The sequence below is a fragment of the Ovis canadensis genome, chromosome 18, assembly GCF_042477335.2.
Source record: "Ovis canadensis isolate MfBH-ARS-UI-01 breed Bighorn chromosome 18, ARS-UI_OviCan_v2, whole genome shotgun sequence".
Taxonomy (NCBI): Eukaryota; Metazoa; Chordata; class Mammalia; order Artiodactyla; family Bovidae; genus Ovis; species Ovis canadensis.
Window position 1 is genome coordinate 81,582,122 of NC_091262.1, and position 25,098 is coordinate 81,607,219.

Sequence of the window (25,098 nt, forward strand, 5' to 3'; positions counted from 1 at the left end):
CTCTCTGTGCTGTTTATGGTTGAGAGGTAGTAAACAATCATGTGCTTAGTGGCAGGAGTATGGATAATCCTGTCACACAAGCTAGTCTGTCAGCAGAGAGGTTTGACCTGAAACAGGCTTGTCACACCCAGGGCAGGGAATTAGCAACAATTATTGGCACAACAAATCAAAAACCCTTCACCAATATAATTCCTAACCAACCCACTATACTAATAATTTCCAACTCCCCAAAAGAATTTGCCTTTAGTAAGTCTAAACATCTCCTGCCTCTCAGGTTGGGAGGCTGTAAACAATCACATGTGGCCAGATGAACCTATACAGGCGAGCTAGATAACCTTCAGAGGAGTCTGTAAGCTGAAACACTCTTGTCACACCCAGGAATTTTTATTGCCTTGGAGCTGCACGTTTACTCCTCCTCCGAGAGAAACGGTTATGGGGGAGAGCCCCCCGAAAAGTCAGAGGTGTAGGTGAGAGCATAAAACAGACTCTGGTTTTGGGGGTAGATGCTCAGGAACAGAGGGTTTCCTGAGGCTTGATCACGCCTTTGCGTATGCCAAGCCTCTTTCCTCATGACCTTTGCCATGGGCGGAGTTCCTCACGCTGGCCCCCAGCAGACTTTCAAATAACCAACAAGTACATGAAAAGGTGTTTAACATCACTAACCATAAGGGGAATGCAAACTGAAACCACAGTGAGATATCACTTCACACCTGTTAGAACCGTTACACTCTACACTCAAAAGAGTGTAGAGAAATGGGAAATGTGTACTGTTGGTCAGAATCTAGACAACTATGGAAAACAGTGTGGAGGTTTCTCAAAAAATTAAAAATAGAGCTATCATACAACTCAGCAATCCATTTCTGAGTGTATATCCAAAGGAAATACAGTTACTATCTCAGAGAGGTGTCTGACCTCCCATGTTTGTTGCAGTGTTGCTCTCAATAGCCAAGTCAGGGCAACAGCCTAAGTGTTCATTGACAGATGAGTGGATTAAAAAGGTGTGAGGGGTATTGTTATTATATATTCCATAATTGTATATATTATATGTATTATATAATAATAAGAATATTATTCAGCTGTAAAAATGGAAATCCTGCCTTTTGTGACATGGATGGACCTTAAGTGCATTATGCTGAGTTAAACCAGACAAAGACCAACACTTGTTCAGTCACTCAGTTGTGTCGACTCTTTGCGACCCCATGGACAGCAGCACACCAGGCTTCCCTGTCCTTCGCCATCTCCTGGAGTTTGCTCAGACTCGTGTCCATTGGGCTGGTGATGCCATCCAACCATCTCATTCTCTGTCATTCCCTTTTCCTCCTGCCTTCAATCTTTCCCAGCATCAAAGTCTTTTCTAATGAGTTGGCCCTTTGCATCAGGTGGCCAAAGTATTGGAGCTATGATATCAATTATGTGGAATCTGAAAAAAAGAAAAAAATGAATTCATATAAACAGTGTTCATAGTGGTTACCAGGGAGTGGGAGGTTGAGGGAAATTGGGGTCAGAGGGTACAGACTTCCAGTTGTAGGATGGGTAAGTTCCAGGCTTCTAATGTACAGCATGGGGACTGTGGTTAACAAGTATTGGGTACTTGAAAGTTGCTATGAGAATGGATCTTAAATATTCTCACCATAACAACAACAAAAAAATGGTAATCATGTGAGGTGAAGGACATGTTAACTAACTTTATTGTGGTAAAGATTTCACAGTATCTGTGTGTATCGAATCATCACATTGTACACCTCTGACTTAATATATATTATATGTCAAGTATATCTCTTTAAAATGGGGGTGGGGCCCTTTCAGAGAAAACTTCACTGTTACCAGCTTTTTGGTACCAAAAAGTTACCAGAGAAAACTTTAGAATTCTTTACCCAGCCAGATGTCAATCAAATCTGAAGGTAGAATCAGAACATTGTGGGCCATGCAAGGTCTTGAATTTAGACATCTGCTTACCCTTCCTCAGGAATATTGGTGGGACTAGCAAGAGAGAATACTAACAAGTGGGAAAGTATAGGATCCAGAACAGGAAGTCCAATACAGCGAGTCTTAAGAACAGAACAAAGGTCTCCAGAATACTAATATCTTCAGAGAGGGAGAAAGAATACTTGACTATTTGAAAGTATTTGAGAGGAGATATACACTTCCATTATTGATATTTCTCCCGGCAATCTTGATTCCAGCTTGTGTTTCTTCTAGTCCAGCATTTCTCATGATGTACTCTGCATAGAAGTTAAATAAGCAGGGTGACAATACACAGCCTTGACGTACTCCTTTTCCTACTTGGAACCAGTCTGTTGTTTCATGTCCAGTTCTAACTGTTGCTTCCTGACCTGCGTACAGATTTCTCAGGAGGCAGGTCAGGTGGTCTGGTATTCCCATCTTTTGAAGGATTTTCCAGTTTATTGTGATCCACACAGTGAAAGGCTTTGGCATAGTCAATAAAGCAGAAATAGATGTTTTTCTGGAACTCTCTTGCTTTTTCCATGATCCAGCGGATGTTGGCAATTTGATCTCTGGTTCCTCTGCCTTTTCTAAAACCAGCTTGAACATCAGGAAGTTCACAGTTCAGGTGTTGCTGATTCCTGGCTTGGAGAATTTTGAGCATTACTTTACTAGCATGTGAGATGAGTGCAATTGTGCGGTAATTTGAGCATTCTTTTGCATTGCCTTTCTTTGGGATTGGAATGAAAACGGACCTTTTCCAGTCCTGTGGCCACTGCTGAGTTTTCCAAATTTGCTGGCATATTGAGTGCAGCACTTTCACAGCATCATCTTTCAGGATTTGAAATAGCTCTACTGGAATTCCATCACCTCCACTAGCTTTGTTCATAGTGATGCTTTCTAAGGCCCACTTGACTTCACATTCCAGGATGTCTGGCTCTAGGTGAGTGATCACACCATCGTGGTTATCTGGGCCGTGAAGATCTTTTTTGTACAGTTCTTCTGTGTATTCTTGCCGCCTCTTCTTAATATCTTCTGCTTTTGTTAGGTCCATACCATTTCTGTCCTTTATCGAGTCCATCTTTGCATGAAATGTTCCGTTGGTATCTCTGATTTTCTTGAAGAGATGTCTGGTCTTTCCCATTCTGTTCTTTTCCTCTATTGCTTTGCATTGATCGCTGAAGAAGGCTTTCTTATCTCTTCTTGCTATTCTTTGGAACTCTGCATTCAAATGGGTATATCTTTCCTTTTCTCCTTGGCTTTTCGCTTCTCTTCTTTTCAGAGCTATTTGTAAGGCCTCCCCAGACAGCCATTTTGCGTTTTGCATTTTTTTCCTATGGGGATGGTCTGACAGAATGTGGTCCACTGGAGAAGGGAATGTCAAACCACTTCAGTATTCTTGCCTTGAGAACCCCATGAACAGTATGAAAAGGCAAAATTATAGGATACTGAAAGAGGTACTCCCCAGGTCAGTAGGTGCCCAATATGCTACTGGAGGTCAGTGGAGAAATAACTCCAGAAAGAATGAAGGGATGGAGCCAAAGCAAAAACAATACCCAGCTGTGGATGTGACTGGTGATAGAAGCAAGGTCCGAAGCTGTGAAGAGCAATATTGCATAGGAACCTGGAAAGTCAGGTCCGTGAATCAAGGCAAATTGGAAGTGGTCAAACAAGAGATGGCAAGAGTGAACGTCTACATTCTAGGAATCAGCGAACAAAAATGGACTGGAATAGGTGATTTAACTCAGATGACCATTATATCTGCTACTGCGGGCAGGTTATATCAGTAACCTCAGATATGGAGATGACACCACCCTTATGGCAGAAAGTGAAGATGAACTAAAAGTTCACTTGATGAAAGTGAAAGAGGAGAGTGAAAACGTTGGCTTAAAGCTCAACATTCAGAAAACGAAGATCATGGCATCCGATCCCATCACTTCATGGGAAATAGATGGCGAAACAGTAGAAACAGTGTCAGACTTAATTTGGGGGGGCTCCAAAATCACTGCAGATGGTGACTGCAGCCATGAAATTAAAAGACGCTTACTCCTTGGAAGAAAAGTTATGACCAACCTAGATAACATATTCAAAAGCAGAGACATTACTTTGCCGACTAAGGTCCGTCTAGTCAAGGCTATGGTTTTTCCTATGGTCATGTATGGATGTGAGAGTTGGACTATGAAGAAGGCTGAGCGCCGAAGAATTGATGCTTTTGAACTGTGGTGTTGGAGAAGACTCTTGAGAGTCCCTTGGACTGCAAGGAGATCCAACCAGTCCATTCTGAAGGAGATCAGCCCTGGGATTTCTTTGGAAGGAATGATGCTAAAGCTGAAGCTCCAGTACTTTGGCCACCTCATGTGAAGAGTCGACTCATTGGAAAAGACTCTGATGCTGGGAGGGATTGGGGGCAGGAGGAGAAGGGGACGACCGAGGATGAGATGGCTGGATGGCATCACGGACTTGATGGACGTGAGTCTGAGTGAACTCCGGGAGTTGGTGATGGACAGGGAGGCCTGGCGTGCTGCGATTCATGGGGCCGCAAAGAGTCGGACACGACTGAGGGACTGAACTGAACTGAACTGATACACTTCTGTTACAAAGCTTAAGGATGGACCAGTAAAGTCAGAGATAAATAGAAAACCTAAGTGAACAAGATAACTAAAACAATTATTAGCTCAAAAGAAATTAAAACATTTTTGATAAATAAAGAATGGAGATGCATTGCTAGTGTGGCTGTAAAGAATATTTATAATGCAGGCTGAATAGTTGAGCCAAATATTATGGTGACTGATCAGAGGAAGGAGGGAAGGGATGTGGGGTGGGGAGGCAGGATGTAAGAGCAGTCTTCATTGCTAATATTACCAAGTCAATAGTTAATCAAGAGGAAGGAGCTAAGAAATCATATAGACTAGTGGCACTTCTGTTCCGAAGTAAGGCAGCTCAGATACCTGAGATAAGTGGGCTTTTTGCTGTGAACAAGGGTTGAGGGTGGAGAGAGAGACTGCATTACACAGTTCGACTTTCAAAGCTGCATATATGCACTACTTTATCAATAAAAATTAAACAATATTTATTTAGCCAAAACTATAATAGAACCTCATGAAGAGGTTGGAGAAGGAAAGCACAAGTCTGTTTGGAAAGGCTTTAGGAAAGCTAAATCCACAGTGGGAAATCAAGGAAGCCATAGAGTCTGGCATGTTAGAAATATGTAGGTGAACGATAGATGACATAGCTCAAGAAGCTGAAACGCTTGTCTCTGAAAAGCCAGCAAAGAAAGGGTCAGGATGAATTTGGATAAGTACCCAACGTTGTCTGCTGTTGCAGGCTAAGATCCTGTTTCCTAACTATAGAAAAAGTCTTGGAAATTGAGGCGAAACAGGAGTATATAAGCTAATAGAAAATAGTCAGAAGATATACTCAGGCAATTAATAGGACAGATGGTCAGTGTTCAAGTAAAAATGTTCAACATCCACATCTGAAAAGATAATGTGTTTTTCACATCAGATTTGCGAAAAGCTGATAATTAATATTGTTGGCAAGAGTGTGGAGAATCAGGAACTCTCTTATTGGCAGTAATGTAAATTAATATAGTTTTAGAGAATAATATAGTACTGACAAAATTTTAAAAGCATGTATGCCCTTTGGCTTCCATTCAGTTTCTAGGAATCTGCTCTGCCAAGAGAGTTTCAGAAATGTATGAGGATGTATATATACAAGGATGCTCACTATAATAGTTCAGTAGCCAAAAGTTAGCAATAACCCTACTACGTGATACCAGTAAACTGCTGGTTAATTACATGCAGTACACCTACACATGGGCTTCCCTGGTGACTCAGTAGTAAAGAGTCTGCCTGCCAAGCAGGAGACTCTGGTTTGCTCCCTGGGTTGGGAAGATTCCCCTGGAGAAATATATGGCAACCCACTCCAGTGCTCTTGCCTGAGAAATCCCATGGACAGAGAAGCCTGGTAGACTGTAGTCCATAGGGTCACAAGGACATAGAGGCTGAGCAGCAACAACGTCCACACATTTGTCTCCCCTCATCTGTAGGCAGCTCTTCCTGGGTGGGAGACAGGTCGCGGCTTTTGCCTAGTGTTAGACAAATAGATTTTAATAATGCTTTTAATTATTTTCTCTGTCATGTGTTAGCTTTCCTATTCTGTTGTTTATTTTCATGTTAGGGTGGTTCTGAGAGTAATGAAACTCTCTTTAAGCTCCTTAGGTTTTGCCTTACTGTGCTGGCTGTCATATTTGCTGGTCTTTAAAGACATTCCCTGGGAAACTTGCTTGCCTTCCACCCACCGGCAGCTTTGGCCCACACCATGAAAAAAATAGTAAACTCTCTTGTTAACAGTCCTTAGAATAGAGCAACTTTCCCCTTTTATCAAAAAAAAAAAAAAGAAGAACACTTTATTTTCAACCTTTTTCTTAAAATTAATTGGAGAAAAGGAGATAGATAATTAGATATTTAGATCTAATTTAGATAAATAGATAATTAAATAGATAATTCAGTTGTGCTTCAGAGTTCATAGGACAGATAAAAGTCAAAGTCTTTACCTGTCCAGATGCCTGCCCAGAGACAGCCAGTGGCATCCGTTTCTTTGGTCCTTACAGAAATACCCTGTTTATGGAGAGGCGAAGACATGTATGTGTTTTTCTTTTTCACACCAGTGCCTTTCCTGGACAGTTCCTTCGCCATGAACTCTGGCGTTTGCCAGGCTCTCTCCCTTAGTGCTGTCTGAGGGTCTTTGATTTGTTCTTTCCTTCAGCAGAAGTTCTGTGATCGGTGTGGTGAGTGAGACAGAGGGACATACTGAGGAGAAGTAGGTGATCCTCCTTCCCTCCTTCCTTCATGAAGTACCCCAGAGATGTTAGGGCCAGGGAGGCTGCTTGTAAATCGAGGTTTGTGACCCCGCTTGTCAGTCTAGGGGGACACTGGATCCTGGTGTCTGGGTTTCGTTCGGTCACTCCAGCTGCATTTTTCTGTGTCCGTATTGTGACCCCCATCTCATTTTCACTCTGAGATGCTTGTTCGTTGATGTTTCTATCTTTGCATTTTTCAGTTAGGCGGTTGTCATTTCCTTCGAAGGATACTACCCCTATGCTGATAATTCTGCAGAATAGCCCAGATTTCTTCCTGAGCTTCAAACCAAAATGCCAGCTACTGAGCTTTGTTTTCACTATCGTCACTTAATTGCCCTTCACGTGGTGTGTCCTAAACCAGACTCGGCCTGCCACCCTTCCTCACTGCAGCTTGAGTCTTCTCTGTCTCACAGTGGCAGCCAAATTCACAAACATGGGTGTCAGCTTCAACTCTGCCTCCCTCTCCCTTACCCACTGAGTGTTTCTGATTTATAACCTTGGGTTTACAGTACAGCTCCTTCCTAGTAAAGAGGAGGTTGGTGGTTGTATGCCTGTTCATTTTTTGTAGCCATAAGTGGTCCCCTAGTCAGTTGCCCAGCTGGCAGGCTCTCAGCCTTTGGCCTGTCTCATACCTGTGTGTCCCGAGAAGCCAGTCGGGTCACTTTTGCCGCAGTTTGATGACTGTGACAATAGCTCACCCCATGCCCTCTCTGATATGCTTATTTTATCTTTTTAATTTTATGTATTTATATTTGGCTGTGCTGGGTCTTTGTTGCTGTGTGGGTTTCCTGTCTCGTTGCCAAGCACGGGCTTCTCAGTGCGGTGGCTTCTCTTGTTCAGAGCACAGGCTCTAGGCGCTCAGGCTTCAGGAGCTGCGGCTCCGGGGCTCTAGAACCCAGCTCAGCAGTTGACACACAGGTTCGGTTGCTCTCTGGCATGTGCGATCTTCCTGGATGAGGGGTTGAACCCGTGTCTCCTGCGTGGGCAGGCAAATTCCTCACCACTGAACCCCCAGTAAAAACCCTGCTTATTTTATTTTTAGGTCAATTGATAAAATTGTTTTTTCCCAAGGATAATTTCTGTATGTCCTCGGTCCTGCGTTTGGGGACGTTTGTTTTTTTCTGTGGTACTGTAGGCTTAGTGTCTCTTCAGTATTCTCATCACCAGGATCCAGGTCTTTGCCTTCAGAAATGTTTGTTCTCCTCCTATCTGCCAATTCCTAAAGGACATAAAAATGGGAAGATGCATAGAACAGGGGTCCCCAAACTCCAAGATCTAGTGCCTGATGATCTGAGGTGGAGCTGATGTAATAATAATAATAGAAACAAAGTGCATGATAAATGTAATGTGCCTGAATCATCCTGAAACAACCCCCACCCCACCATCCATTGAAAACTTGTCTTCCGCAAAATTAGCTCCTGGTGCCAAAAAGGTTGGGGACCGCTAGTGTAGAAGATGGAGATTGATGAAGAGAGGAGAATTCTTTCACTTCACGCATTTTTGTGTTACTTCATTTTATTTTTTACAACTAGCATCTGCGTAAGGTTGAAAAGGAATGTAGAGGAGTAAGACAGAAATCGGGGAGCTGCTTATTTAAATGTCCTTTTATAGTAGCAAAACTTAAAAAAAATATTGTACTATTCTAGTGAGGCCTTTCCTTAAAGTGCATGTTTTCAGCAAATTATTTCTACCCAAATTTATCTTCCACCATCAGGTTCACAGTTGATGGCAATGAGATCTCTGGCATGTTAATCACATACGCAGATTGTCAACTTTAAAAAAAATTCTGTGCCAGTACCCACCTGTTGCTCTGGAGTTTTCTGTATTGCCAACTTGTAATGTATCCATTGTTTTACTTGTACATTTCAAAGGTGGCTGTTTGGAATCATGAGATGAGTTAGGATTTTGGAGTCAGACAACTCAGACTCTGAACTCTGGCATGTGTTAGCTGGAAAACTTGGACTGGTTTCTTAACTTTCTCAGTACTCCTTTCCTGTGCACTGGAGATGATCGTAGTCGCCTGACAAGAGTTGTGAAAATTCAGTCAGATCATAGCCATGGAGCATCTAGCGCTGAACTTCAGACACGGGCGACACCCGACAGCTACTAGCTTCACGCCTCCTCTCCCCACCCGCTTCAATTGAGTTGGTATAGAGTTGATTCTAGTTTCTGCCTAATATGTAATTCTGCTGCTGCTGCTGCTGCTGCTGCTGCTGCTGCTGCTGCTGCTGCTGCTGCTGCTGCTGCTGCTGCTAAGTCACTTCAGTCGTGTCCGACTCTGTGCGACCCCATAGAGGGCAGCCCAAAGGCTCCCCCGTCCCTGGGATTCTCCAGGCAAGAACACTGGAGTGGGTTGCCATTTCCTTCTCCAGTGCATGAAAGTGAAGTTGCTCAGTCGTGTCCGACCCTCAGCGACCCCATGGGCTGCAATCTTCCAGGCTCCTCCATCCATAGTATTTTCCAGGCAAGAGTACTGGAGTGGGGTGCCATTGCCTTTTCCAGTGTAATTCTGACAGAGGTAAATACATAAAGTTATTTGGTGATACCCTGACGCTGTCCAACTGGGAGACCTTTGGCTACTCTATCTGCCTACAGAAAGAAACTTGTACTGTTCATCCCTCTGTCTGGTCCCACTCACCTATCCTGTGTGTTTTCACAACACATCCCTTGGTGTGGCCTCCCTTGGTGTGGCCTCTGCTGTGTGTAACTCAGTTCAGTCCCTCAGTCCTGTCTGACTCTTTGCGACCCCATGGACGGCAGCCCCCCAGGCTTCCCTGTCCATCACCAGCACCCAGAGCTTGCTCAAACTCATGTCCATTGAGTCGGTGATGCCATCCAATCATCTCATCCTCTTTCGTCCCCTTCTCATCCTGTGTTCAATCTTTCCCAGCATCAAGGTCTTTTCCAGAGAGTCAGTTCTTCACATCAGGTGTCTAAGTACTAGAGCTTCAGTTTCAGCATCAGTCCTTCCAGTGAACATTCAGAACTGATTTCCTTTAGGACTCTGTAATTGGATCTCCTTGCAGTCCAAGGGACACTCAAGAGTCTTCTCTGACACCACAGTTCAAAAGCATCAATTCTTTGGCCCTCAGCTTTCTTTATAGCATGGCTACAGGAAAAACCATAGCTTTGATTAGACGGACCTTTGTTGCTAAACTAATGTCTCTGCTTTTTCATATGCTGTCTAGGTTGGTCATAGCTTTTCTTCCAAGGAGCAAGCATCTTTTATTTTCATGGCTGCAGTTACCATCTGCACTGATTTTTGGATCCCCCCCAAAAAGATAAAGTCTGTCACTGTTGGCTTTGTTTCCCCATCTGTTTGCCATGAAGTGATGGGACCAGATGCCATGATCTTAGTTTTCTGAATGTTGAGTTTAAGCCAACTTTTTCACTCTTTTCTCTCACCTTCATCAAGAGGCTCTTTGGTTCCTCTTCACTTTCTGCCGTAAGGGTGGTATCATATGCATATCTGAGGTTATTGATATTTTTCCCGACAATCTTGACTCCAGCTTGTGTTTCATCCAGCCCAGCGTTTCTCATGATGTACTCTGCATGTAAATTAAACAAGCAGGGTGACAACATACAGCCTTGACGTACTCCTTTCCCAATTTGGAACCAGTCTGTTGTTCCATGCCCTGTTCTGATTGTCGCTTCTTGACCTGCATACAGATTTGGTTTTCAAACTTCAGTGTGTTTCCTCTAGTGTATTACCTACTACTGCTCTCTAAAAATTACTCTAAAACTTAGCAACTTAGAACCTGTGTTATCTCAGTTTCTTTGAGTCATCTGTTTGCGAGTAACTTAGTTGGATGGTTCTGGCTCAGATGCTGTCAAGATATTTGGGGAAGAGCCGCAGTTGCAGGTGCCCACAGGTTTGATTGGGGCTGGTGCATCTGCTTCTAGAAGGCCCTATCACCTGGCTTTTGTCTAGGGCCTGCAGTTCCTCACCAGCCACAGGTATGAGTCCTCGTTTCCTTGCCATCTGGGCCCGTCCATTGAGGTACTTAATGTCCTTAGGACATGCCCATCAGTGATCAGGGAGGGCGGCCCGGTGCCTTTACAGCTTAGTCTCTGAAGCCCCCTCCCTACCGCCCTGCTTTCCTCTCCTCATGAAAAGTGAGCCACTAAGTGCAGTCCACACTGAAAGGGAGGAATATTAAGTTTTACCTTTTGAGAGGAGGATTGTCAAAGTATTTGTGGACCTGTTTTAAAAGCACCACACCAGGGGTGCAGGTTGAAATGTAAAATTCTCAAAGCTCATTTCAGATCTAGTGATAGGTAGAACCCAGGAACCTATAGTTTGCACAGATACCCTAATGTTCTGATGCTGGTGGTGTAAAGTCCACACCTGGAAACCCGCGCTCTGCCAGATGGAGCACCTGGTCTTCTTGAAATAGTCTTCACTGGTTGCACCCCACTGTCTTGCTCAGATCCCCAGCCCATTCTGAACCGCATAAATCCAGTTACCTCCATGGGGCCCGTCTCCGCAGGCAGAGGCGAGCTCTCTGTCCCTTGGGTCCCTGCAGGCCCCCGTCTTTCTCCTGCTCTCTGGTTCTGGTGTTGGAGAGCTTTGCTGCTAGTAGGATATGAGTTGTTTTTATGGGGCCTCTTTTGCCAGCAGAACTGTGACAACCCTGTCATAGGCATTCTGCTACTCAGGATCTGAAAGCAGTGTGGTCATTAGAATGCGAAGGAGACTGGCTCAAACCACACTTCTTGGTAGTCAGTACTTTCTTGCAGGCATTTATCAAACAAATGAGTTCCTGTTGCGTGCCAGGCTGGGTTTCGAGGTTCTGCCGGTGACAGGAGGCAGACGCGCTCCCTGTAGATGAGGCGGCAAAAATGAACTGATAAACACAATGTATTATCACAACGTGAAAGACATTCTGGGAAAGAAGTGCTGTGATGTAAAACAAAGGAAACCTACTTAGATAAGGTTTTCAGAGAATCTGCCTGAGACTTGAAGGATGAAAAGGAGAAAAAATTGTAAGGAAAGGAGTTAGTATGTTCTGGGAGAAGTCAGAGTGCCTGGAGGTGAGGCTGAGAGTGTAGGCAGCCTGCCATGGCCGTGGTCAGGGCTTCATTCTAAACACAGCGTCCTGAGCTGAGTTAGTGTGATAGCCAGCCTGTCGCTCTCCTAATTTAACAGTTGTAGAAATAACTGGGAGGCTCAAGTCATAGATACAAGTCCAGCTGTAATGAATTGGGAAAGCAGGGCTCCTGTGTTTGCTTAACAGAGGGAGACGAAGAAGGAGCCCACGCCCTTAGTGGATGATCCAGGATTCTAGGTGGTCCTGTTTAGTTGCTTCAGGCGTGTCCGATTCTTGGCAACCCTATGGACTTATAGCCTGCCAGGCTCCTGTGTCCATGGCATTTCCCAGGGAAGAATGCTGCAGTGGGTTGTCATTTCCTTCTCCAGGGGAATCTTCCCAACCCAGGGATCGAACCTGCGTCTCTTGTGTCTCCTATTTGGCAGGCAGATTCTTTACCACTGCACCACCTGGGAAGCCCAGTATCGTAGACAGAAAGGCTGTTGATCTTGATTCCATTTTTTAAGCTCTGAGCTGTTTGTAGGTCAGATGCTGTGCTTCCATGCCTATAGGTTGCTGATGCATTTCTAGATTAGACCCGGTGGACAAAGACAAGTGCAGGGAGAGTCCCAGCTTCTTGTCCCATAGGCAGCTGCTCCTTGTTTCTCAGACCTCTTTCTAGCCTTGCCTCCTCCATGCTGTGATATCCCGGGTGCTAGGAGACTAGTTCTAACCACATTCCCCATAGAAAGATAGGAGAACCTTGGAATATCTTTCCTCTCTTTTTCTGGTTTCCACTGGTTTGCAGGAGGGTTGTCTAAGATGGCCTTTAAAATTCTGTTATTTTATGAGATCTCATATTAGCCCAGATCATGATGCTGTGACCCGCCTCTGAATTCACAGCATGTTTGTACAGCAACAGTTTAATATTCTGCCTTATTCTGTGTGATGGCTAGGCAGCTTGAAGTGTTTTTATTTAAAGCCTTATAGAATTGCTTGGAATTATCAATCTAATACACTCATGATACAGTTCATTGGGACTGTACAAGTTTTGATTTGCAGAATTACAATTCCTCAATAGATACTGAATCGGATTAAGTCTAATAACAAACTGTTCCTGCTTAAATCTGATTTCTGTGTTCAAGATAGCAAAATATAATTCAAAGTATAATTCACAATAGCAAAATATCATCCTCCTCTGGGAACTCTGCTTTTTCATACGATAAAACTGACGCATTAGTATTGGAGCATTAAAATGGACTCATTTAGTATTAGACAACAAAACTACATCATAATTACTCTGAATTTCCATGTCTTAGATGTGGACTACTAAACATGATCAGTGAATCGGTTATCTAACAGAAAAACTTAATTTACATTGCTACTGTGGAATATAATGTTCAATAATGTGTGTTGGGGGATTGTGTGTGTGTTTGTTTTTCAGCTCTTCAGAGAAGTAAGAATAATGAAGATTTTAAATCATCCAAACATAGGTACTTTCTGCTTTCTTAAATACTTTTGGGTCTAAATGCATTCTTGAAAGTTTTTCATAAAGTTAAACATATATTCCAGAAGTGACAGGAGATTTCTTCCCTTCTCCCATTCCAGGTACACTTTTAGAATATATGTGTGTGTGTGTGTGTGTGTGTGTGTGTATAGTTGATCATTTCTGTTAACTTTTTGAAATTGCTAAGGATAGGTTAAAAGATTCAGTATTAAACATTTAAATGTAAAGCTTTAATTTAGTAGAAACGTCTGTAATCAGATTGTAATTTTCTAAATTTTAATATATCAAAATGTCATAATTGTACCTAAATTTTAGATAGAGGGAATTACAATAAGCTAAAGTTTTCAAGGGTGTTTTTTGCTCTAGCTGTATCCCTAAGAAAATAATGGTGCATTGAAACATATTTTTAAAAATAAAGGGAATTTCCTGTCAGTCCAGTGGTTAGGACTCCATGCTTCCAGTGCAGGGGTGCAGGTTCGATCCCAGGTGAGAGAACTAAGATCCTACATGCTGCTCAGCACAGCCAAGAAAAACATACAGGGTACTTCCTAATACAGGTTTTTGGTGTGAATTGTTACACACTGTACAGACCTGCTTTCTATGTCCTCTTGCTTTATGCAGTGAGGTGTGTCTAAAGATGAGGGTGGGTCATGGTCCTGCCCTCATCATAGGTGTAGGAACAACATGAAAGCTGACCCTGTGTATACACCTCAGTGAATAGTGTTGATTCCATGCATAATGCAGATCTTTTAAAATAAAACAACTGCTTTCTTACATAGTAATAGGTCCTACCATCTAAAAATATTTGAAATGCTACCAAGCCATTATCCCCTTATTGGTGATGTTAGTTAAGACGTGAACGATCCATATCTGGGTTGTGACAGGGCTAGGGAGAATAGAGAGGGTTGTGGCAGGATATGGCAGTGCAAAGAGGCCTCCATATTGCACTGCAGCTGTGTGAGGGCAGCCAGCCAGCGCTGGACTGCAAACTCCAACTCCCTGCCGCCAACGCACTGCCAAGAGCCAGCCAGTTTGTTTTGTTTCTTCTTAAGTTGTACCCTGATTGAAGTTCTCTGCTTACTACTAAATGACATATCTTTGAAAATATAAATTCCCATTGGATTAAAATAGTTTTCCTAGAAGAGCCAGTATTTGCATTGGAATTTTATTTTTTAATTCATTTTTGGCTTGGCAGGTCTGAGTTTCCCAACCAGGGATCAAACCCAGGCCCCCTGCAGTGAAAGCTCAGAGTCCTGACCACTGCACTGCCAGGGAATTCCCCCTGCATTGGAATTACAGAATTTACTAATATGTTGACGGTTTACCAGCATATGCCTGAAATTTATTTAAATAATTTTTCTTAACAACCTGAACATATGCCATCTTAGAAATGATATGATAGTTTTAACTCACCAGTTTGACAAACACATCAAATACTGTGCAAGCTACTGATTTGATTTAATATTCTGTATTAAAGCATCAGAAAATAACCCACAATAGAAGAGACTAGCATTCTCCCTCACTGCTCTCCTTTTTGCTGAATTTAATTGTAACATATGTATTAACAAAATAGATACAGGACATAGTGATTTGATAGTTTTAGAAACCAACTTCCGTTTTATTTAAAAATTACATATTTCTGATGGATTTGTTATGGTTTTATGAATTAGCAGTAATGGAAATATTAGTTTTATCTGTAATAAGAGACTGCTATAGCAGTCACACTGACCCATTGAAAATAATTAAAAAGTTCTTTTCAGTATAACCTGTTCTATTTTTCAATCTCTGGCTTTAGAATAGAAACAAAGGAATCTTAGGAATTCCCTGGTGGTCCAGTGGTTAGGACCCTGCACACTCACTGACAGGGCCCAGGTTGGATCCCTGGTCAGATCCCTGGTGAAGGAGCTAAGATTCTGCATGCTGCATGGCTTGGACAAACAAAAATAAAATATACATCATTAAAAAAGAAAGGAATCTTTTTCTCTGAGAATTGTGATAAATTTCTTAAGCAACAAAAGTCTCAAGTGGAATTCTATGTATCCTTAAACCCACAATGACAGGTGAATGGACTGGAACATACAGGGGTAGGATAGATACAGGCATCCTGCAGGGGCATGAAGATAACTGCTGAGTGCGTCCTGAAGTTACAGTGTTTGAGAACCCAGAATTTATGTTTATTTTTATGGAATTCCATGTTTTTATAAAATCTTTTCTGCTGTTGTAATATAAAGTTTCTTAAAATCATTTTTTTTAGAGAGCCAGGTATTGACAGGGAAAAAGTTAACTTTTTGTGGTTAGTTTATATGTATAAACATACAGACATTTGTTTGTTTTTCTCCTGTATCTTCTCTCCTCTCCTAGTGAAGTTATTCGAAGTCATTGAAACTGACAAAACACTCTACCTAATCATGGAGTACGCAAGTGGAGGTAAGGCATTTGTAAATCGTTTTCCTTTCATCTCTCTCTTTTAGAAGAATATGCAGCCTCACTGCCCATATAGATAATTGATAGAGTTTCATGTAACCTTCAGAATCATAATACACTAGGATGAGAATCAGAAAAGCTGATTCCTAGCAGTTCAGTGGGTTGCTGTTAAGCATTTCATTGTTACCATCGTTAATTGATAGTATGCAAATACTTGGATTATTTTTTATGGTATAACATAAAGTTTACCGTTTTAACCATTTCAGGTGTACAGTTCTGTGGCATTAAGTACGTTCACATTTTTAACCAATACCATCGTCCATCTCCAGAACTTTTTCATTTTCCCAGAATGAAACTCTGTCCCTATTAAATACTTCCCCATCCTCCCTCCTTGTAGCCCCTGGCAACCACCATTCTGCTGTCTGTATGGATTTGACTACTCTAGGGAGCTCATCTGAGTGGACTCGTACAGTATTTGTCTTTTCTGTGACTTCCTATGTCACAGTGTCCTTAAGGTTTATCCATGTTGTAGCGTGTGTCAGAACTTCCTTCCCTGTTAAAGCAGAGTAATAGTCCATTGTTTATAGCAATTTTTTTTATTCCAGTACTTGAATTTTCAAAAGCATCAATGCATTAGCCTCTTTGAAATTAATGTGTACTACATGTTGGATGGATTTGTTTATCAGATTTTTGCATCAGTGATGCCCATTGTTTCCCAAGGCCAGAAATGGTGGTCACAGTGTATATGATTAGATTTCCTTAAAGATTAAAGACTAGTAATTCCTTGCCTGTAAGGATATATAAATGTAGACATTTTTATGAAATGAATGTATAGCTGTTCTTTTTCACAGAGATTCTTATTTCACAGTTACAGCTGGGCTGTGCTGTAGGCTTTGGACCAAGCGTGACCTTTCATTGTGAAAGGCAGAAGCTTTGCTGTTTGTCTTTGTGTTTTCCCTGCCTCTAGTACAGTGCCTGGCACATAGCAGACTCTGAGCAAATAAGAATTGAGTTGAATTAATGAAATTTTAAACTACTAGAGACATGTTCTGTTTAACTCCACAGTATCGATTTCAAGCCCTGTGATCCAGAATGTAACACCTGGAGACAGAAAGTTGAATCACAGCCTCATTGTGATGAGTTGACCACTAAATAAAAGATTGTAAATCTGTTGTGAGCAGAGCAGGCACACCCCTGACACCACTTTTGCATACTCCTAATTCATTATTTGGAGAAGGAAATGGCAACCTGTGCCAGTATTCTTGCCTAGAGAATCCTGTGGACAGAGGAGCCTCGTGGGCTGCTGTCCATAGGGTCGCACAGAGTCGGACACGACTGAAGTGGCTTAGCAGCAGCAGCAGAAGCAGTTCATTATTAGTTGTGTGCTTCGTATTTTAAATGTGTAGTTTGAGATTTTAGTTGGGATTTCCACAGTTGAGGAGTAGTAGGAAGAGCTGAATTCAGTTCATGAATTGTAGGAGTTCCGTGCTCTCTACTCCTCTTACCGTTCGTAACCCTCTCCTTTGTGGGGCCTCCACAGTGTACAAGTGCTTCTTCCTCTTACTGGATCTCCTTCAACTTCCACAATGGGCCCGTGATGTGGCCAGGCAGGGAGTGAGGAGATGGAGGCTAGGAAATATCCCTGTGGTCATGTTGCCAGGCCTGGAGCCCCAGCCTTCTAATACCACACAGCCTCTCCCGATTGGTCAGTCAGTCATGGCTTTTTGTTTCATCTATTTTAGGTCACAGGGTCATAGCAGTTGCTCTGTATTGGAGAAGTGTCCATCCCGAAAGGATGGGCTCTGGAAAAGAAACATGGAGTCCATCTAGCCAGTGCCCCTCATTGGCAGTGTGACCTTAGAAGTTGCATGTTTCTGAACTACTCAGTGGGCATGGCCACACAGTCCTCCTTCGAGGGCTCAGTGCGTTGCTTAACATGATAACAGCACTGATCAGTGGTGGTTTATTGGCTTGGGCCATTTGTTTTAATCAGCTCAACAAAGCACCTTCTGTCTCCAAGGCAGCTGTTTATTGTTGATACGTTTGCCAGTCTGAACAACTAAAGTTTCATTAAATTGGCTACCTACTCCTCCCTAGCCTCATATTTTTCAGTTTTATAGAATCATAGAATTTTAGAATTGGAAAGAATCTCAGAAAGTCATCCAGGGCAACTGCCTAGTTTTTATAGATGAACATCTGAAAAGTTGGTCTGGTGCCCATGGTTTCATCACTGGTTATAGTGAATGACAGGACCTAAACCAAGGGTTTTCTGAACTGTCTTGACATGGGTGGGGAGAACCACTGTTTGCTGTTTTTTCTACTAGTAAATAATATCATGCAGAGATTTTTAATTTAGTTGCTTACCCTGGATGCTAGTGCATTTTTAATGGGAGTGGCGGGTGAGTCTGGGTTGTATGCCTGATTTATAACAGTGATTGTGAGAATGACTTTATGGCTCCAAAATCTCTTTAACAGGTTTATATTGCATTGGAATCCTAAAATATTTTAAAATTACATTGACATTATCTGTGTGACTGTACAACTACTGGGTTTAATCCATAAATTTTTTTAAAAGTCAAAACTGTTCCATGTGGTATGCACACATCTTTGTCTTTTCACTTTTTTTGACATGTTTTTTATTCTGTAGATAGAATGGCATTCTTGGAGAAGATACTGACATTTAATTTTATAATTCACCATAGTTAAATGTATTGCGTAGTATAAATTAACAATATGTAATTCCTTTCAAAAGATCATTATGCAATCAGTAATAACTTGAAAATATTTATGCCCATTTATTATTTTAAAATTTATTCAGAGTTAGGGCTGAAAGTTCAAAAGTCAGAGATACTAATGTACAGTTCAGAATAACGTTTTCCTCCGAAATACTTAAGTTCTGAAACTAAGCTTTTTAAGTATCGAAATACTTGAGCTGAGTACAGCGTGCACTCCTCACAGTGGGCGCACAGTGCTCACGAGTGCGCACGCACGCACACCCTGGTTCTTGCCCCGACTCTTCTCCACAGCACGTTTTATCATCTGATACACTGTATATTTACTTATTTGCTTATTCTCTATCTACCCCCTCCTGCAATGTAAACTCCATGAGGAAAAGGACTTTGGTCTGTTCACTTCTGTATTTCCCCAGAGCCGAGAACAGTTCTCATCAGTTAGTATACTCTAAGTAATTATTTGTTGCATGAATGAATTTAGGAAACACTTTTTGTCAATCCTATAGTGAAAACACCTTCTTTGAACACAAATAACATTTCCATTTTAACTTTCAATTTTCATTACCAAGTTTTTACTAAAGCATACTGGAAACAGAATCTTTAAGGTAAAAGTGTCACAGTTGAACTATATGAGAATTTAATGTTAAGGCTTTTCTATAACTTAAAAGATTTTATCAGTAAACTTCTCCGATAGTTAAGGCTGGGTTAGTTCAGATTCCACATATTTCTGTTTATCTTCATAACTGTATTTTAAAAATTAAAATTACAGCATTGCTAAAAGTGAAGTATCTTTAATTTATGAGAAAGTTAATGCTCAGAAATAGGACTTCTGCTTACTTTTATTTTTCTCAATTATAGGTGAAGTGTTTGACTATTTGGTTGCACATGGAAGAATGAAGGAAAAAGAAGCAAGAGCTAAATTTAGACAGGTATGGCTTGTTGCACGTTTAGTTTATTGATTAAATAACATTATCTGGCTTAAACCGTGAAGCAAACAAGTGTTTGCCTCTATAAATGTCATAAGGCCCATTGGATGGAGCAGGGGTTGGCCATTCAGTTCAATGCAACAAAATTTATTAATTTATTAAATGCTTTCATGCGTAAAGCACTCTGCTAGAGACAGCTAAGAGTTCTATTTATAGCTTTGTAATTGGAATTAAAGTCCCACTCTTAACCTTAGTTTTTTGACAGTTGAGCCTTAAAAAATAAGTCTTTGAGTACTTGTGATTGCATTAAAACTGTTTCCAATTTTTAGCAAAAGTGTTACAATCTCAAAATTCATTATAGGTTTTGTCTTACATAAGCCAAAACCAAACAGAACTTAACCTGTGAATTAATTACTTACTTTCTTGCTTTGTCTCTGCCCATTGCCTTAAAGAGACTCATTTTAATACGTAGGTTTTGAGCATAAATGTGATACGTCTCTAATAAAGGTAACTACTGATTGATCCTTACCCACTAATATTGGATTAAATCCTTCACCTTCATCAACGTAAATCTTGCAGCAGCCTTGTGAGTAAAGATCATCGTAAGTAAGTGAAGTCGCTCAGTCGTGTCCGACTCTTTTTGCAACCCCAGGGACTGTGGCCCACCAGGCTTCTCTAGAAGTCCATGGGATTCTCCTGGCAAGAATACTGGAGTGGGCTGCCATTTCCTTCTCCAGCGGATCTTTCCGACCCAGGGATTGAATCCGGGTCTCCCGCATTGCAGGCAGATGCTTTAACCTCTGAGCCACGAGGGAAGTCCAGAAGATCATTGTGCTCATTTGTTAAAGATAAGGAAACTGAGGCACAGGAAGATTACATAATTTGCCCAAAATTTGATGCCTGGCAAATAGCAGACCTTCCATTGATTCAGAGCCAGGACCTGTGATTCCAAACTGAAATTCTTAATCGTTATGGTGTGGTCTTACTTAGAGTAGGCATCAGCAAACTCTTTCTGTAAAGTACCAGATCGTAAATTTTAGGCTTTGTAGGCCATTCAGTCTTTTGCAACTATTTAATTCTGCTGTTGTAGCGTAGAAGCAGCTTAGACAATATCTGGATGAATACACTCATATGATTGTGTTCCCAACAATACTTCCTTGGCAGAAACGAGTGGTGGGCCATATTCAGCCTACAGGCCATAATTTGCCCACCTCAGATTCAGATAAAAGGAAGGAGCAGGTACTTTATTACTTTTAAACTAACTATCCTCCCACAGTTTGAAGTTCTGTATGTAAATTGCAATAGAGCCTCGTTTCTTTTAGAAACTTAAAATTTTTGTCCTATTCACATGTGAAGTTGTTAAGGTGGAAGTACAGGTAGGAGTCTTTAAGGGTTTCACAATATTTATAAAGGCAGGTTTAACTGATTTTCAAGGTTTTGATCTGCGTAGTCTAGTGTTTACAGTTAAGAACTTACAAATAAGTGTCTTAACTTTTGCTGTTGCTTAAATTTACTTTTAAAATCTTAAGACATCCTAATGATACTTTGAATTAAAACCTGTTACATATCAGACTTTGACCATCATTTAACTTTTCTGATCCTCAGTTTTCCTAAGTATAAAAAGAGGAAGTTCTACTTGATTAATTCTGAAGTCCTTTCCAGTTTTGATATCACTTATTCTGTGGTCTATGGAAGGAAGCTCAAATTTCTCTTTGTTACAAAACAAGTCTGTTTGGCCCTTTCCATATCTGTACTCTTAATTTTTATAAATTGGCCACCTGAAAATCAAGATTTTTGCCTTATAAACTGGAATTCCTTTCTACTCAGATGAGTGTGACTTGCAAATATTTATGTGAGTGTGATTTGTTGACTCTGAGGAAAGGGCTCCCGCCAGCCCTCATATCAGCTGTGAGCCTGGACCTTCTGCAGGGAAGCAGTGTGGCGCTTGGATCTCTGGCCCCTCTCTTCTTGCTTCTCCACCCATCTCCCAGCTAGGATCGGGCTTGTCAAGGAGACTTGGACATTTATCACTTTCTAATTTTTATTTTCTGACCGTGCTGGGTCTTCATTGCTTTGCTTGGGCCCTCTTTCCCTAGTCGTGGTGGGCGGGGCTCCTCTTCCTCGTGGTGCTCCGGCTTCTGTTACTGCAGAGCACGGGCTGCAGGCTCGCCGGCTCAGTAGTTGTGGCGCAGGTGCTCAGTTGCTCCACAGCATGTGGGGTTTTCCCGGACATGTGATGGGACTTGTGTCTTCTGTATTGGCAGGCAGATTCCCACCCACTGTACCAGGGAAGTCACACAGCTTTTCATCTAAAAAATTTCCGGCACAAATTCTGAAGCATGTAGTTGAGAAGTCTATTAGTTTATGTGCTTTTACAGTTAATGACTTGATTCACAGTGCTTACAATTAATGGCGTCTTTTCTCCTTGCCATAGTGTTTCCTTAAGTTTGTGCGTGTAAACCTGGAAAGGTCAGGCATGATATTTGTGCCTCCACTTTGCTGTTTCTAATTGCCATGCTTTCCAAAAGCATGTTGTTTTTATTTTATTGGAGGATCTAAAAACTTAAGTCCTCATTACTTTGACGAAACAGAAAGTTTTCCTGTTTACAGAGAAGACAAAGGTACGCCGCACGCACCGAGTGCATGCGCTCCGTCTGTCTCCTGCCAGAGGCAGGCCCTTCTCTCCATAGTCACCCGCAGGCGGCCTTTCCTCTCCCCACCGCCTTCGCCACTCTCATCCTAGTCACTGGTTATGCTGCTTCAGTTTTTTATTTCCAGAGAAGAATAGATGCCTGGCTCCGTCCTCTTTCCTTGCTCTTCCTTGGTGGGTTGCTTGTGTTGCTACCTCTTACTTTTTCATGTGTGACTAGAAGTGAATTAGGCTTGCCTTCTTATTTTAACCTGGGACTCAACCTAGGTTCTCAGCCTTCCATAGAAATAACTACTTTTACATTAAAAGCAGAATGTGAAAAAGCAGTAATTTAAAGTGGAATACTTCCAAGTTGTTGTGGCATTTGCGCTGTTTGGAGGTAAAAGAAGAGAAATTCTCTTTGAGAAATGGTAGTTAAGTGTCAAATCTGGTTCAAAAGTAGAATTTGAAAATAATTTATGAGAGAAATCTGACGATGGGGGCAGGGGGTGGGACGAAGGGACCGGGAAAGTTGGATCAGGCAGAAGTAAGATAACATTGTGGCCTCAGCAATAAACCTGTTCCTTTGGGGAAGCAAATCTATTTCACTTTCCCAGTTTTCATGCTGACAGAATGGAGCAACGCTGTTGCTAACAGATGCTCTAGAACCGGTGTCTTGCCTTGGGATTTGTGTGCCTCTAGGTGACTGAGTGGGTCTGATCTTCATGTTCAGTTTATAAAGTAGGAAGCTGCTCAGTGAAGCCTTGATTCTGGCATCATTCCCAACCCCAGCCCAGCATATCCTTGCTGCTTATTTTGAACCAATATCAACCAATAGATCAGCCCTCTCTGAGTTTTTGTGTCCAGTATAGTTAGGTGCATGTTGCTTAAACTGAAAGTTGATGGTTGGAGAAACAAGCAGTATTTTCATTATAGCCGCAGTTTTGTATGTATGTAGTCATATATATTAAAGTACACATACATAATACCGAAGTAAAGACTTGAAGCAAATACACCAAAATAATAGGAAATGTCATCTCTGTTTGATGGTTATAAAAGCATTTTCTTGTGTGTACCTCCTGTATTTCCTAAAATTATTATAATCGTATAAAACTTTAATAAAGCTTATAATGTTTTAGAAGAAGAGTCTTGAAAGTTGGTAGTAAGTGTGAAATTTCTAGAGCAGTTATTTAACAGTGCCGATCAGGGAATTCCCTGGCGGTCCAGTGTTTGGGACTCGGCTCTGTCACAGCTGAGGACCCAGGTTCAATCCCTAGGGTTGGGAAACGAAAATCAGCTGCGCAGCTGAAAATAATAGTAATAATAGCAGTGCTAATCCCAGGAGTAATCCTAAGGTAGCTAAATAAAAGGGTATCATTTGCTAAGTGTAGAAGAGATTCTTACTGATAAAGCACATAATAGTTTTAATAGTTTGCAGTTCACATACATTGCAGTATTCATTCTTCCATTTTAAGAAAGAGGACACTGGTGATTAGAGAGGTGAAGTCACTTTTGCTGTCCTTGAACCTACATTAGCCAAAAGGAAGAGAGTGTGGTCAGGAGCAGCCTGGCAGAGGAGAGCCAACCTGACTAAACACCCGGTGTGGCGGGTCCGCAACTGCTGGCTTGGCTCTCAGCTGATGACGTGGGCATGGAGAGCCTTCTGATTCTGGGCCTGAGCGTCCAGGGAGGGCCCTCTGGGTCCCACTGGTTTGCTGGGCCCCGGCACCACACTTAGAAATAACTGGAATGTTGAGGGACAGGGCCTGAGAAGAGACTTAATAGTTAAAACTGGAAAGAACAGCCTCGCCTAGCTCTTCTTGCACTCACCCCTGAGTCTTTCCAAATTGAAAGGTATGAAGCATAAGACAATTATCTTTAGAGACCCATATAGCCGTTGAAGTGCCCACTGAGTGCTTTGCATATGTGAACCTTAGAGGCGTGCTTCCATCTTGGTCGAGAGTCTGCAAGCAGTAACGATCATGACCTTGCCTCTCTTCCGTCCAGATCGTGTCTGCAGTGCAGTACTGCCACCAGAAGCGGATCGTTCACAGAGACCTCAAGGTGAGCCACGTTGCCCTCACTCGTGTACGCTCTCCTCGTGTGCGTTCAGCTCCTGCTGCTCACGACACGGATGAGGGACATACTAGGTTGTGTTACTAAATTTAAAAAAAATCCTAAGGCTTAGTCTGCATTTTAGTTAAAGCAGCACATTGTTGGTCTCTGGAGAAAATCGCCCACCACCCAACAGCTGAGCGCACCCAGAAATGCACGCCTGCCCTGGACAGCACGCTCGGGGCTGCCCGCGCCCGTCTGTCTCCCCAGCCAGCGTTCTCTCCTGCTAACAGCAGCGGCTATTTGAGACCTACTGCACGGTTCTCCACCTTTGCCCGCATTCCTGGCATAGGCTCAGGTTTCCTATTTCACAGAGAAAATAGAAACAGCAGGCAGAAACTCCCTGTTTCCCAGCAGGCCCTCCAACTTAACTGCACCTGCATCCACCCTTGACCTTGCGGAGTTTTCCTGTTACAGGACAGCACAGCACTGCTGCGGACCCCGCTGGCGTTCAGGACCTGTGTCTCTCCCTCCCAGGCTGCTGTGCTGCCTCCTCCCACCCCTCCTCCTTCACCTCCTGTCTCTGCTGGCGCCTCACTAGCAGCATGTGTCAAATGTGCTTACATCCACACGCTCTTCTACCTAAGAACCTCCCACCCCAGTTCTTCTTCCCAATATACCCTTTTATTCCCTTCCCCTTCACAGCCATTTCTCTCCAAACATTGCCTAGATTCTTTCCTAACTTGCCATCACTTCCTCTCTCTCCTCACATAACTGTTACTGACTGATTTGCTTGCTGCTCTGTTCACCCACCCTGCTGCATTCACACTCACTCCATCACCTCTGGTTTGCTAATCCCCAGATCTGTTCCTGCATCCAGAGCTCTCTTCCAGGACCCAGTGTCCAGCTGACAAAAGGACACCTCCTCAGCACCCCTCAGGCAGCTTGATTTAGCGTGTTAAATACCTAAACTCTTCCTTGCTAAACTTA

General features: G+C 42.3%; 1 protein-coding gene across 11 annotated transcripts in view; it reads left to right on the forward strand.

Annotated features, from left to right (window-relative positions):
• Positions 1 to 25,098, forward strand: part of MARK3 (microtubule affinity regulating kinase 3) — a 112,409-nt gene that overhangs the window by 60,632 nt on the left and 26,679 nt on the right. For 8 of the 11 annotated variants that reach the window (XM_069559879.1, XM_069559880.1, XM_069559882.1 and 5 more), the window contains 4 exons: positions 13,280 to 13,328; positions 15,704 to 15,769; positions 19,357 to 19,427; positions 24,061 to 24,117. In XM_069559879.1, coding sequence (XP_069415980.1) covers positions 13,280 to 13,328; positions 15,704 to 15,769; positions 19,357 to 19,427; positions 24,061 to 24,117 — 243 coding nt within the window. Of the gene's footprint in view, positions 1 to 13,279; positions 13,444 to 15,703; positions 15,770 to 19,356; positions 19,428 to 24,060; positions 24,118 to 25,098 lie in introns of all 11 variants that reach the window. The other 3 variants (XM_069559888.1, XM_069559889.1, XM_069559890.1) reach the window with 1 other exon arrangement.